The 14,549-nt window shown below is 39.7% G+C and overlaps 1 protein-coding gene across 1 annotated transcript in view; it reads right to left on the reverse strand.

The window, feature by feature from the left end:
- Window positions 1-11,564, reverse strand: part of LOC140200192 (protein THEM6-like) — a 36,730-nt gene extending 25,166 nt beyond the window's left edge. Inside the window, exons 1-2 of the mRNA XM_072263123.1 lie at window positions 11,370-11,564; window positions 3,648-3,726 (exon numbers count right to left, since the gene is read on the reverse strand). Coding sequence (XP_072119224.1) covers window positions 3,648-3,726; window positions 11,370-11,514 — 224 coding nt within the window. The 5' untranslated portion in view covers window positions 11,515-11,564. The remainder of the gene's footprint in view (window positions 1-3,647; window positions 3,727-11,369) is intronic.
- Between the last annotated feature and the right edge of the window lie 2,985 nt (window positions 11,565-14,549).

Genomic DNA, 14,549 nt, shown 5'->3' on the forward strand with positions numbered 1-14,549 from the left:
GTATAATCTCCAATAATAAATAATAAAACCTGATTAATTTACAGATTACTGAGCCAGCTATTTTATATTCAAAGTATTCAAGGAAGTATGTACCTAATATTTTAACTTAATCTCAGTTATCCTCTTCAGCCCAAGAAAACTATGGAATGACTGAAGCATTCTCCTATTGACATCAGGCGAACTCACTGATTTGTCACCAGGTGGTAAAACTTAAAAGAAAAACAATTAAAACACCCATTGCAAAACTCTTACTTAAGACGCACAAAGTAGCAAAAAATGGTTCTCTTTTAGGGTTGGACCAACAAATAAAAGGCACCATTCTTCCAAACACTTTTAATTTGAGCATTTAGAGTTGCATACATATTTAGTCACAGCATACCCTATTTCTTTTGTAATAAAAATTTTTAATAAAATCAGTCTTTAAGGAATAGCTGCTATTTCGTAAAACTTAGTGAAAAGCAACTTTTACTGTAAGAAACCCCTCTCCCACCCCCAAGATGAAGAATGCCAGCCTGAATGATTTATCCCTTATGTGACAAAACCCAAACTATTCTGAGATTGTTTCAAGAAATGGGTATTAATATTTTGCTGACAGGCAGCAAACAGGTTTTGTTATTATACAAGGAATACTTCCCAAATATACACTTCACAAATATTAAAACATATTTTTTCCGATACAGAATTCTGTATCTACCCTCCAGCATGGAAGAGCATTGATCAAGATGAAGTGTTCCAAATTATACTCCACAGAAAGGAAAGAAGATCACTTCTGTAATATCTTCCTTATCCTGTGCTATTTTATGAGCAGTTTTAAGACAAATGTTGATAACTGCCCTAATTTTTTTATGGCTAACAAGAAGCTATACAATACGCAATGCATTTCTTTTTTGGGAGGTAGACATTACTGGCAAGAACTGCATTTAATACCCATCACCAAATGCTCTGGAACAGATAGTGCTCAGCAATCTACATGAATCGCTCAAGATTTTCCTATAGTGACATTGGGCAAGGATTTCACAGATTTAAACCCAGTGATGAAGCAACAATAATACATTTCCAAGTCTGGATGACCTGAGATTTATTTGGTAGAATATGCGCCAGAGCTGGAAAACGGTACTCTTCTGATCCCCAAGTGGTTAAGCAAAAAAAAATCTTGAAAATAAAAATTACAGTATTACAAAATTACAAATATTGCAGAATCTGCTGGAAGGCCAAATTACAATTCAAAAAGGAACTGAGATTCTGCCATCCACAATTAAGAAGAAATACGGCACAAATAGATTTTGCACTGATTGATAGGTAGGTCTCTTTGCTAAATTAGCAGTAGGCCCCCAGATGCCTGGGTAAAATTTCTGCCGCTGTGGAACTTGGGATTTTTCCCTTATTTGCAAAGTCCCGGGCTTTGCAAGCATAGTTTCTCTGACTGACTTTCCTACTTGCTGAACTGCTACATTAACAGATTAGCAGATTAAGAGGACATACTGGGGATTGCTTCTGTACTTTTATTTCCTATAACCTGATTAAAAAATTAAAAGTCATCTGCTTGCCCTGTTTCATTCTTTGAGCTTCTGATCTAATTTTCCAAAAGTGAAACCTTGAATACAAAAAAATCTGTCCACTTTTGATTTTGATTGTCCCTCCATTCCCTGCCCATTCATGTTATTTTCAATGCCAATCAGTGAAATCAGTAACATTACAAAATATCTAAATATGTTGGAAGCTTAACATTGAACTTGAAATCTTATGAAAATTAGACGAAGACTTGACAGAAAACTAAGTATGTAGACTGATTAAAATTATATGGGGTGGAGCAGATTCAATCTCGGCTGACGAGGGGCAGCGCAAGCGGGTTTGTCTTAAGTAGTAAGTGAGAAATGCAATTGAAGAACAGGAATTGTTCTCCAAAACTGTTAAGCTGGGAAAAATGAACTTATTTATAAAAAATGCAGAATTTACCTGAAGGGCAAATTACAGTTCACAAGGAAACAGCAAACTGATAAACATTGTCATCTAAATCTAATTGGCTACATTGAAGCCTAGTAACATAAACCTGTGTATCATGATAAAAGCCACAGATGTGCCATAGGTCGCCAAAGGAACTAAGAACATGAAGAACTGACCATGCGAATGACCAGGTGAACAAGGATAAAGAGTAGGAGATAGAAATCAGAACTGTAGGCACAAGTCAGAGAAGTAAAGCACAGAAGCAGGCCCTTTGGCCCATCTAGTCTATGCCAAAACCATTTAGACTGCCTACTGCCACTGACTTGTACTGGGATGACAGCCTTCCATACCCCTACTATCCATGTATGTATCTAAACTTCTCTTAAATATCGAAATTGAGCTCGTATGCACTACTTGTGCTGGCAGCTCATTCCACACACTGAATGAAGTTTCCCCTCATGTTCCCCTTTAAACTTGTTACCTTTCACCCTTAACTCATGACCTCTGGTTGTAGTCACATCCAACCTCAGAGGAAAAAGCCTGCATTTACCCTATCTATACCCTCATAATTTTGTATACCTCTATCAAATTTCCCCTCAGTCTCCTACATTCTGAAGAATACAGTTCTAACCTATTCAATCTTCCCTTATAACTCAGGTCCTCCAGACCTGCATTATCTTTGTAAAATTTCTCTGCACTCTTTCAACCTTGTTTACATCTTTCCTATAGGTAGGTGACCAAAACTGCTCACAGTACTCCAAATTAGGTCTCATCAGTGTCTTATTATGTTGAAGTTGTATATCTCATCTCCTGTACTCAATACATTAACTTACGAAGGCCAATGTGCCAAAAGCTTTCTTTATGACCCCATCTACTGCGATGTCATTTTCAATGACTATGGACTATGGATCTCATTGTTCTACCGTTCACCGTGTAAGACCTATTCTGGTTGGTCCTACTGAAGTGCAAAACTTCACACTTGTCTGCATTAAGTTCCATCTGCTATTTTTCAGCCTATTTTTCCAGCTGATCCAGATCCTTCTGAAAGCCACAATGGCCTTCCTCACTGTCCACTACATCCCAGTCTTGACGTCATCACCTGGCATTTTGCTCGAGACAAATACTTCTGGAGTGCAGTTTTTCATTACAGAAGTTAAAATGTCGACTCGTAACTTTTGCTGTATCCAGTGCTCTCAGCCGTTTCTTGACATCACAGGAAGCAGACTGAAAAGGTGGGAGGATTGGCTTATGACTGTGGGGATCTCAGGAGAAAATCAAGGTGGGTATTTGAATTACCAGTAATTTCAACAATTAATTAAACTTCTTCTGCAGTTTTCTCCAAAGTATTTGTTTCTAGAAATAAAAAAATTAATCAGATAGAATGATTTATTACTTAGGTGACAAAACCCAAACTATTCTAAGATTGTTTCAACAAAATAAGATCTTGTTGACAGGCAGCAAACAGGTTTTATTATACAAAGAATATTTCCTACACTTCACAAATATTTAAAGTTTTTTTTTCAATACAAAATTCTGTATCCATCCTCCAGCATGGAAGGGCATGGATCCAACAATCAAAGGATTTTCCAGGATAATTTTCCTCATCTAAAAAGCAGATGAGATTTGCATCGTTTGGAACTATTGAAATTTTCTGTGCCCATTTCTGATGCAAACCTAATTAATATAGTATGAAGAATAATTACCTGGCAAAATCACACTCCCGCAAATATCGTGCATTATTCATGTGGCCCAGGAAGTCGATGTCTTGGAAAAGCACAATGCCTAGAATGCAGATAGTAGAATAAATATGTCTTTAGGAAATCATCTAATTAAATTGTTTGAATAGCTATTTAAAAGCCTCCAATAAAAAAATAGAAGTATGAAAATTACACTTTAAGTAACTTAAAACTACTTAATAAACATCTAATTAATCCCTTTTGATATGATCTTTTGTGATACCCTTTCAGTCTCACCTTACCATAGATATTTTTGTTCTACATCGCTACCTCATTTTCTCTGCAACTGAAAATTTGTCTTCTCTCTTTCCCAATTGTGACACGTTTCTTTTTCTCCATGATGCTGCCTGACCTGCCAAGTGCTTTCAACATTTTGTTTTTATTTTAGATTTCCATTATCTGCAGATTTTTTATCTTGATGTTAAGTCTTGGTTTATTCTGTAGATCATACACATTTCAAATTTAACAAGCTAAGCTAAGTGATTGACTCCTGCAGTCTAACAGGAAGATATTAACACCGGGTGTATTTAGAAAATCCTGAATGACCTTCTGTTTCACAAGCTGATTATAGTTCTCGCATTTTGTAGAAGACAATTACAATCCCAGACATGTTATCTCCATAGTCAAGTTACCAGCACAATACAAGAATCCACTTGGAGAACTCAACCTTATTCTTTGCATAAAATGGTGCTTGTTCCAGACATTGCTAAATTTAAAATTGCTATATATTTTGCATTATGGAACCATGTCATAATGCTTATATAATAGATAAAACTAACATGCAAGTTATCTGAAAAAATCTATACCCTGTCAGATTGCTTTCAGCATCACTGCCAATTTTAAAGTTTCCCTTTAAAATAACAAATTTCCTTAGGAGCACAATTATGTAAATAGGTTGAATAACATTTATCATTTACAGGATTGTATCTATATCTTTCACTTGCCACAATAGCTTACCAGTTAGTGCAATACTATTACAGCTCAGAACATCAGAATTCAGAGTTCAATCCCAGCATCCTCTATACGTCCTCCCCGTGGGAATCATAGGTTTTCTCCAGGTGTTCCGGCTTCCTCCCACAGTCCAAAGACATACCGGGTAGGTTAATTAGTCATTGTAAATTGTCCCGTGATTAGGTTAGAGTTAAATTGGGGTTGTTGGGGGTTACTGGGCGGTACAGCTCAGAGGGAGGGGGGGGAGGAACGGATTAGTTATCATGTCTTTAGAGAATTACTAAAAGCAAAAATAAAATATCAGAACTGTTAGTGAAAGCCAGGATAGCCTTCGACTATTGATTAAACGCTGAAAGTCTCAGATAGGTAATAAATCAGCAAAGCAAGGTACAATGAGATCAGACTTCCAGAGGCAAACCTCAAATTATTTATACAATGGGAACAAAAGAGGGACCAACATTGATTCTGGGGTGCACCTAATTATTTATACCTAATTACCTTAAATATCCAAAGTAATGCAATCAGAGCTCAGAGACGCTCCAATAGTGACCATATTCAAGAAGGGAGACAAGGCAGATTGAGGTAATTAGAGAGGCAGCTCCCTCCTATCAACAACAGGCAAAGTACTTGCACATACCCTCGTCAACCAGCTCCTGCAGCTATTTGAAGAAGTACTCCATGAGTCGCAGTATGGTTTCAGCACATCTACAGGTACATGATGTTCACTGACATGATCTTCACAGGAAAAATGCCGTGCAACTCTTGTACTTAGCTTTCATAGATTTGACAAAGGCATTTGATATAGGAGACCGTCACTGGTGTATACTATCAAGACTTGACTGCCCTAACAAGTACTTACGAATTACTAAGGCTACTGCATGATGACACATCAACCACAACACTCAGCAATAGTGACGCTGAATCAGAACCCTTTACTGTCAAAACAGGAGTCAAAAAGACTGCATCATTGCATCTACCCTATTTGCCATTTTTATTGCCCCACCTCATTAGACACAACCTGAATCAGGGAATCCCAGTTGTGTAGAGAATGGACAACAGGCCTTTCAGCCTCATCCAGTTCAAGGTCAAGAACAAGATCAGCACCACGACTATCATGAAGCTTCAGTATGTGGATGACAACGCCATTACAGCACATGCTGATGAAGACCTCCAATGTATCCTGAATGTCTTTGCCAAGGCATATAGAGCCCTGACTCTTCTTTTGAATATAAAAAAGACACAGGTCCTATATCAGCTCCCACCCAACCAGCCATTCATCCAGCCCTCCATTAAAATTGATGGTATTGCCCTTGAAAATGCAGGCCACTTTCCCTAATGGCAGCGTTCTCTTCTCAAAAGCAGACTTCGACCCAGAGATCAGCCACTGCCTGAGTAGCGCTGGTGGAGCCTATACAAGAGTAAGAAAAAGAGTTTTTGAAGACTGCGACCTACAGGTCCAAACAAAACTTTTGGTCTATAGAGCAGATGTCTTGCCTACATTACAGTACAGAGCTGAATCATGGACAACCTACAGAAGGCACCTGAAAGCCCTGAAACAATACCAAAGAACCTTATGAAAGATTGAGGTACACAGCTGGAAGTACAGATGCACTAATGCCAGCATACTGGAAGAAGTCAACATGAACAGCATCTCCACCATGATAAAGCAACTCCAACTCCGATGGATGGGTCAAGTCATTTGGATGCCTAACTCATCTCCCCAAACAGATCCTTTACCTTCAGTTGAAGGTCGGTCAGCCAGCCCCTGGTGGGCAAAGGAAACACTTCAAAGATAACATCAAAATCAGTCTGAGGAAATTCAACATTACATCTAAAAACTGCAAAGATGCTATACTCAAAAGATGTACTTGGAGGAAATCTTTTCAAGAGGGAGCAACCTCTGCTGTGCCTCAGAGAGCAAGCGGCAGCTGTGAAAGAACGAACGGCCAAAAGGGCCAACCACTCACTCATGTCCACACTGCACCGGAATATATGGATCACCGACTGGACTCTACAGCCACATGAGGACCCAACAACTGACAACCCCTTAGGACATCTTACTCAACTTGAGTGATCACACTGTTATCTTAAATGTGCTAACTTATTGCTTTTCAGTGGCTTTGTCTACGATAGGAAAATTTGTTTCTCTACTTTGTGCCTCAGATCTTTAAAGATAACCCATTTACGAAACCATATTGACTGTCTCCAAAAATCCACAAAAACACAATGAAACTTGAGTAGTAAACAGTCTTAAGACCTACCAACAGGCCATTTCTGGCAAGAACAAAGGTTTCATTCCAATTTCAATGAGAATACTGAGGCAAATCTATCTTCTCAAAAGGCACTCCAGTTACAAATGGTTGACTCAAAACAGGCTATAAATCAAAGCCAAGATCACATCATTTATGCATACAGTACATCCATCATTATTGGCTCAAACTTTCAACATGTGACCAACATGCATGTTCATTGTTCAAAGTATTATTCGTTGTGTATAGACCCTTCATTGTCATTTGATACTACAAGCAAATAAAGCTCTTTTAGATGGCTAAATTTTAACCGAGGCTAACCTTGGCAAGAACAAAATATATCACACACCAGATGGATGGCAAATTTCAACATCAGTGTCTGACTTTATTTAAAAAATGCTCCCAAGATATGGGAATGTCTACATTTTCCAGGGTCGCATGAGGGTGGGTCACGTTGATAGAGTGTCTTTGTTTCGCAAATGTTTTGTGCAAGGTCTATTGTACAAATAAATTGACAACTTGAGGGTCTGATTCTGAGTGTGCACTCAAACACACACTCTTTCCATACTTCTAAGTTGATGAGTAAGATTGAAGATTGAAGATTCTGGGTTGGAGGTGACTCAAGTTGAACATCAGCCCTGTAAATCAGTTCCACTCCAGCAGGAAGAACACATGGAATCCCCACAATACGGCCAAGTAACAAAAATACACTCTTACAGAATTCAAAAATCACCAGCTAAAATTTGAGATATGGAATGAAAGTCACTTCCATGGAACTTATGCCAAAAAAATACAGAAATTTATTTTTGAAATGCATTTCTTGACACATGGACTGCAGACATGGATTTACATGACAGAAAAATGCGATTATGGACCTTTTTCTTGGAAAACCACATACCTCATCACTATTCCCCATAATGTGAGGTTACCTATATTGGGGCTCAGATGCAACATTATGGCAAGAGAGGTTAAAAAGTGTTGGAGAAATAGCACAGTGTTGCTTGACAGGAGTCCGCATTAAGATCAAGATCTTAAACACTGTAAGTGTTTCTGGTTACTAGACAGATAATCCCAACCTCCTGTATAGTTCTGAGACTGGGACCTCAGAACTTCAAACTACTAATGCTGCCTGTGCAAAATCTCTAAACTACTGGCAAAACCAAGAAAACCACGGTCACTATCCTCTGCTAATCCAGTATTCTGAGTATCAAGGCTCTAATGGCCAGGCCTGAAACCACACTCCCCAAATTAGCACTCTATTCAGAGGTCCATCATGGCAAAGTTCACCCGATGGACAGAATACAATTCAGAGATGTTCTCAGTGTACTCTCAAGAGAGTGTAACATCTCCACAAATGTGCAGGAACCCCTGTCCAATGATTGCTCAAAATGGAGAAGCAACATGTGGGATGCTGTAGAGAACCTGGAGTCCATTTGTCAGGAGCATGCAGAAGCTCTTAGTATTGAGAAGGAACACATCATCTCCCAAACTGCCCATCTCATTCAGCAGCTCCTGCCTCACATGGCAGAGTCTGCATTTCCCACAGTGGGATTATCACCCGTAGAATTGGAGCTGTTCCACAGTCCTAGAGCTGTCAAATGTGCTGAAATTCCGATGGCTCATTAGGTGCTGATTCAAGAGCTCTAACACTCCAGGATCCTGGCTCTGCACTCCTTTCAAACTCTCAGGTTCTGATCTCATTGTTCCCTTTAAACTTACCAACTGCACTGGAAACCTACTTATACTGATGTGCAACATCTAATAACAAATTGAATTAAAAGTGTGTTGAAGTATTAAACGGGACAATGTCCAATAGTCCAGAAAATCTGCATGTTTGGCACCAAAGTCCTGAGCTGGCCAGATCAGCAGAGATTTATTGCATCCTTAAATTTCTGCTATTTTACTATACAACATAAAAATCAAACAACATAGGCAGTCAACAAGCATGTAAAGGAAGGAGTTAAAATTGAAATACTATTGTTTTCCCCTCAAACATTCCTTAATATGTTCCTATGATTAGTAATATATTTCTACAACACAGGAGGATATTTGGGCAATTTAGCCCCTGCCAACTTCCAGCAGAGCAATTCCCCACCCCCACACATTTCACTGCATAATTTATTCTCTGCTACATCAGCTCATGATTCTTTTGCCATTTACCTACACGACGGGTGAGCTGCAGCAAGTAATTACCTACTAGAGTATCTTTGGAGACTGGAATACTCAACAAAAATTTGCATGGTCACATAAACAACATGCAAGTTCTACATTTGACTGCACCTGAGGTCAGGACCAAACCCAGGTTTCTGGAGCTACTAAATACAATTGTCATTTAAAAAGCAAGTTGCCCTTCTCCCAATTCTTGATGTAAAACAATTAGCATTAATGAGGACCACTATTCTTCAAATTGTATATGTTGCAGTTAGCAATACAATTTAAAGGTACAGCCAAATGAACTCAAATATAAACTAATCATCTTAACTATTTTTAAAGACAGTCATTCAGACATGGAGCTGCAAAAACAAAATATAATGGAAACATCTCTAGTTGCTTACCATTAGGCTGTAGAGAATGAGTATGTTTTTCTACAGTGGCAGAAACAGGCTGCCAGGGCTATACATCTTTCAGCTGGTTGACCCTGGCTATGTTCTGCCTGATATGCTGGGATGGATATATCATTTTTCAAACCCAAAGACTTACTGCTAAACTTAACTTTTAAAATTCAGCAGCAGGAACTGTCCATGGTTCAAGATGTTAGTTGTTCAATAAGTTAAGCTTCTAGCCAGTATACTTTGCTCACCCTTTTAATCAAGAGAAACATTGGGTTCTACATAGGCCTCGTTCAATTATGACCTAAAGAGGAGGGTACATGTTGACCTCCATTCACTCGACCTTATAAATGTACTTGTGAAACATCACATACAGATTATGTCAACCAACAGAAAAACAACATACATGTTAGAAGGAAGTCACAGTTGGTAGAAGTGATAGGGAGATGACATAGAAGTCACTCTTTGGTCTTGTGATAGTGATTCATTTGCCTGCAACCCACTGGTATGTCTACCTAGTTTGTAGGGATTGTAATTGTGTTTGGAATTCCTTTGAATCTGTCAAAGATTCCTCAGAATTAAATGAGTTTTGTTTAAAAGTATAACTTTGATCTGCTTTGTTAGCTGGAAATAGTTCCTCCTTGATTGGAAGGAAAACCTACTGATCAAAGTAGTGACTTACTCACTAATTATTGACTTCAGGAGAGGATTGAACTAGTGTAGGATGATACAACATAATCACCCTAAAGAGAGTGCACTGAGAAGCATATATACCAGATGGAGCAGGATTTATGTCCTATCTGGAATTAGTGCCTATACAAATACTTGATATAGAGTGTCATGAAAATAGAAAAATATATAGATTGCTAAACTTGTCTTGACTCAAGCTTAGCACTTTTGAATGATACACTCAACATCGTCAAAGCTCAAGGCCCATTTATCATAAACATTCCCATTCTAGAGTTTCCATTGTCAACTAGTTGGGGGGGGGGAGGGTGTCACTTTTGACTAGAAACTCCATTGGAAGAACAAGACAACTCGCAATTGGTTTTATGTCGCATGTACCGAGATGCAGTAAATTGCATTGTTGTAAAAGCAGATCAGAAAATGGCTATCCTGTGGCAAGTGACTCCACCTGCTGATACCCAAGTCTTTCTACTATTTAAATGGCTTACGGATGAAGCCAACTTCAAAAGAGCACGATACTCTTGACTTGTTAGTATCAGTGCACTCAGTAACTGAAGAAACTTCATAGCGTCTAGAAGCTGCCCACTTTAGTGGTACCCAATTCATCAATGTGTACAATCAGAAGTGTGTACAAAAGGCCGGTGTTGTGCGCTAGGCGACTCTGAAGGCAACTTAGAACCCCACGAGAAGAGGCAGTAGATGCAGGGAACACCAACAATCATAGATTCTCTAAATCTGCCATAAACCCGATTCTGGGAATGCAACATCTATCCTTTATCATTAGCGGGTACAAATCATGGGACTCCCTAAACAAGAGCAATGTAGGAAAGCCTTCACCTGAAGGACTGCAGTTCAGGGTTGGGAGCTTCACCACCACTTTCGTAAGGATAAATATGGACAACCTTGCCATCATTACGCAATTCCTCAAAAAAATACAAAATCCGGGGAAATCTACATCAGCTTCAATTCCTAGAGATGGAAAGGTTTCAACCACTTATGTTGCCTGACCCGCCCTAACGAATTTACAGTCATCGCGATAACGCTGCAACCAGACAACCGGCAGCAGGAAGAGCACCTGATTTCAGATAGCTAAATAACGAAAGGTGGCAAATTAACAGGGTCACCGAGCTCCGAGGGAGCCGCGTGTAGTTGGTAATGAAAATGAATGGAAGTGAGCTGAGACCCAGCTTCCGCACCGTCCCCCGCCCCGGCTGCAATGAGCCTGATAGCACCTCAGGAACAGTCTTCCTTACCCCGGACTGTCTGCTCCCTCAGAATATCCTTGACCGGGGTTTCGAAAGAAGCGACCAGTAATACCAGCAACATGCGTATGAAATACCACAAGTCGAAAAAGGCGAACAGCAGCAAAACAGACAGCGCGGCCATTATGAGCCACATGGTGCTGGTCTTGGAGCCGGTGACTATCTGCTGCTTCACCCTCTGCGCGTCATCCCCAGCATCAGCCCCACTCCCGCCCCCACCAGACGGCAGATGCCATGCGCGCCCCTACCGCTCGCTCGCGAGCGAACGCCCGGGCGGCGCGGACTCTTCGCCGCAGTGGCACGGGCACGCGCCAAGTCCGCACTGCGGAGTCCCGTGCGCGACGCCGGGCCGCGCGGCAGTCACTGCAGTCAAAAAAAAAAGCGCGTCATGATCCCCACTTCGACAACCCGAAAATAAACCCAGCCGAACCGTGAGTACTGTACCAGGCTCACGGCAATCACCGAGTAACTCGTGGAAAGAAGTAACATTTGCTGTAAAAACAGAAAATGCTCGATACACTCAGCGGATCAAGCATCATCTGCTGAAAGGGAACTTTACAGGTGGAAGACGTTTTGGCATTTGCAACATATGCTCCTCTTTAAAAACTGACTCGAGTTTTAAGCTTTTAACGGTTTTCAACAATTTATAAGTAAAATGATGTTGGTTGACCTTAATATCAGCTTTGGGGATGAAAATGAAGGCACTGGATTTTTATTTCCATTAATTCAACCTTCAAGCTTATCCTAATCAATGAGACTTGTCTCCCACATTAATTTGTATTTCTACTGAAAATCTTTCTCCATCAATTTCCCTTTGGCATTTCTTTCTTATCCTAATCGTTCTGTACTTTATTCCATCAATTTCTTTTCTTGCACTCTAATTACCAGTTACTATTTCTGTTAAATTTTTATTTCCACTTTTAATGATTGACCATTTTTTGTCAATCAGAGAAAATATCTCTCCGGTTGCTGCTTTCAGTTACTACATAATCCATTTCTAAACATTTCATTCCTTGCCATTACCCAATCCAAATTCCATAGAGAACAAAATATGCATTGATGCTGCATTCTGCCCCATCGTCAACATGAAGATCAGCTCCTCATAGCATGAAACTGGCACACATGGAGAATTCTACATTTTAATTGGATCTGATCTGATCTGTACTTTTGTATGAAGCATCCATAAGTGTATATTCAAAAATATTACATGGAGTTGCAAATCAATCTATGTAAGTTAATACAATTGTAATCCTTTCAAAAATGTTTGCCACTATAAACTTGTATTAGTAAATAATTTATCTTTATAACTTTAATCAATGTTTAAAGTAACATCTGATTTATTTTATTATCAAAAATACTGTATATGATAATGCATTTTCCATTGTTCCATTTGATGGGTGTAATTTGATTTCTAAACATCATCTGATGATCTTGTCATCGCCAAAGAACTGGGCTTTTCAAGCTTGCACTCGTTCCTCAATCACACTTCATTTACTTGTTTACATACAAAGAGAATGGCCTATTTCCTTTCAAACACATACTGTTCTGAAATTTGAACAAAGAAATGCCACCTTTATGCAGAAATTGAGGACTAGGCCTAAAGCCGCAGTGTTGCCTGTTTACAACCGCTCAGGAGAGCGGCATCTGAATCGTTTGCTGGAGGCGGCGTGGCACAGCATCCAAGCTGGAGTTGATGCTGCCCCCCAAGTATTCGCTATTCGCTCGGCAGAAGACAAGCTATATTGAGTTCAACTGCAGACTGCTGCAACATTCATGGACTCAGGGACTTAGACTATATATATATTTTGTGTGTGAAAAGATTTTTACTGCTATCTCCTATGTGCTTGCTATCTTATAAATGATTCCTATCTTATCTGTGCTATATGTGCTTTGTGCTGTGTATGACTGTTGGTATTATGTTTTGCACCTTGGCTCTTTCATGCATGGTTGAATGACAATTAAATGTTTACTTGAACTTGAAATTGACTAATTGGGTATAGATATTGACCAATTCATAATCTTGAGGATATTTAAATTCTGTATTTCCATAATCAATCACACCGCAATAATACAGTTATTAATAGCCAATAGAATCTACATGTTAAAGGCCATTAATACTTAATTAATAAAACAGCTGTCCAACAGTAAATGTCACCCTAGAATCTTTCGTTTGCATCTTTATTTTTTCTTATTATGTCTAATGGCTCCAGTCCCATGATGTGCAAATGGGAACTGTGCTCTCAAGGAACTTTCTCATCACTGTTGACCATGCACTGTCTGTAAATTAACCTACCCCTTGTCTTGCCATAACCTCCCCACTGTCCCCTTAGTCCTGTAAAGAACACAAACCTTATTGAATTTCAATAGTATAGAGTTTCTGAAACACTGCGGCATTTTCAACAGCGACTTTGGCTGTTGGATCATAATGGAGACGACTACTCTGTAGGGCCATCACCCCACAGATGGATCTCAGGCTCGAGAAAAAAACAAATATCACAACTTACAGGAATAGCCCACCACCTCCATTGCCCACTGCATAATGGAGCTACGCCAACTTGCCAGCAGTGAGTGAAATCAGTTTCAAGGGTCTCCAAGGTGATAATGAGGTCCTATGTAACTCTTGACCTTATTGATTCCTAATTTGATATGTGAGGCTAAATTGGTGATGTTCTCAGATATATCTGAGATGCATGTGCAATGCTGGCTCAAGTACCACCTTCTCAGCCAAGAAAAAGTCTAGTGCTAGTCGACACAGATTGCCACCTTTTGATGGTAATATCTTTGATGGCCTGGCTCATGCCATGTAGCACTAAGGTTGTGTCATTAGCCAGTTTCTCCAGTGCTGAGGCCCAATAGATGCTTTCACAAGCCAGTCTAACAGGTCCTCGGATTGGGGTTCTATTATCGAGATAAGATTAGTCTTTGTAATAGACCTTAAATGGTGGCCTGCACAGTGGGATATAGAAAGAGCACAGGCGAGTGGTAGTATATGGTACTGTAAGCCAAACAACAACAAACCCTCAGTGGCTTTGGTTCAGGCCAAAGATCCCATTTTGAAGGGGGTACCTCTGATTACAATGGCTGCCATGCTTATTAGGTACCGTTGATGGGATTTGGAAGGTCATTGGTGCTTCCCCTGAACCTTCGGAGCATGATACGCGGTTAGCAATA

This window comes from Mobula birostris, chromosome 7 (genome assembly GCF_030028105.1).
Source record: "Mobula birostris isolate sMobBir1 chromosome 7, sMobBir1.hap1, whole genome shotgun sequence".
NCBI lineage: Eukaryota > Metazoa > Chordata > Chondrichthyes > Myliobatiformes > Myliobatidae > Mobula > Mobula birostris.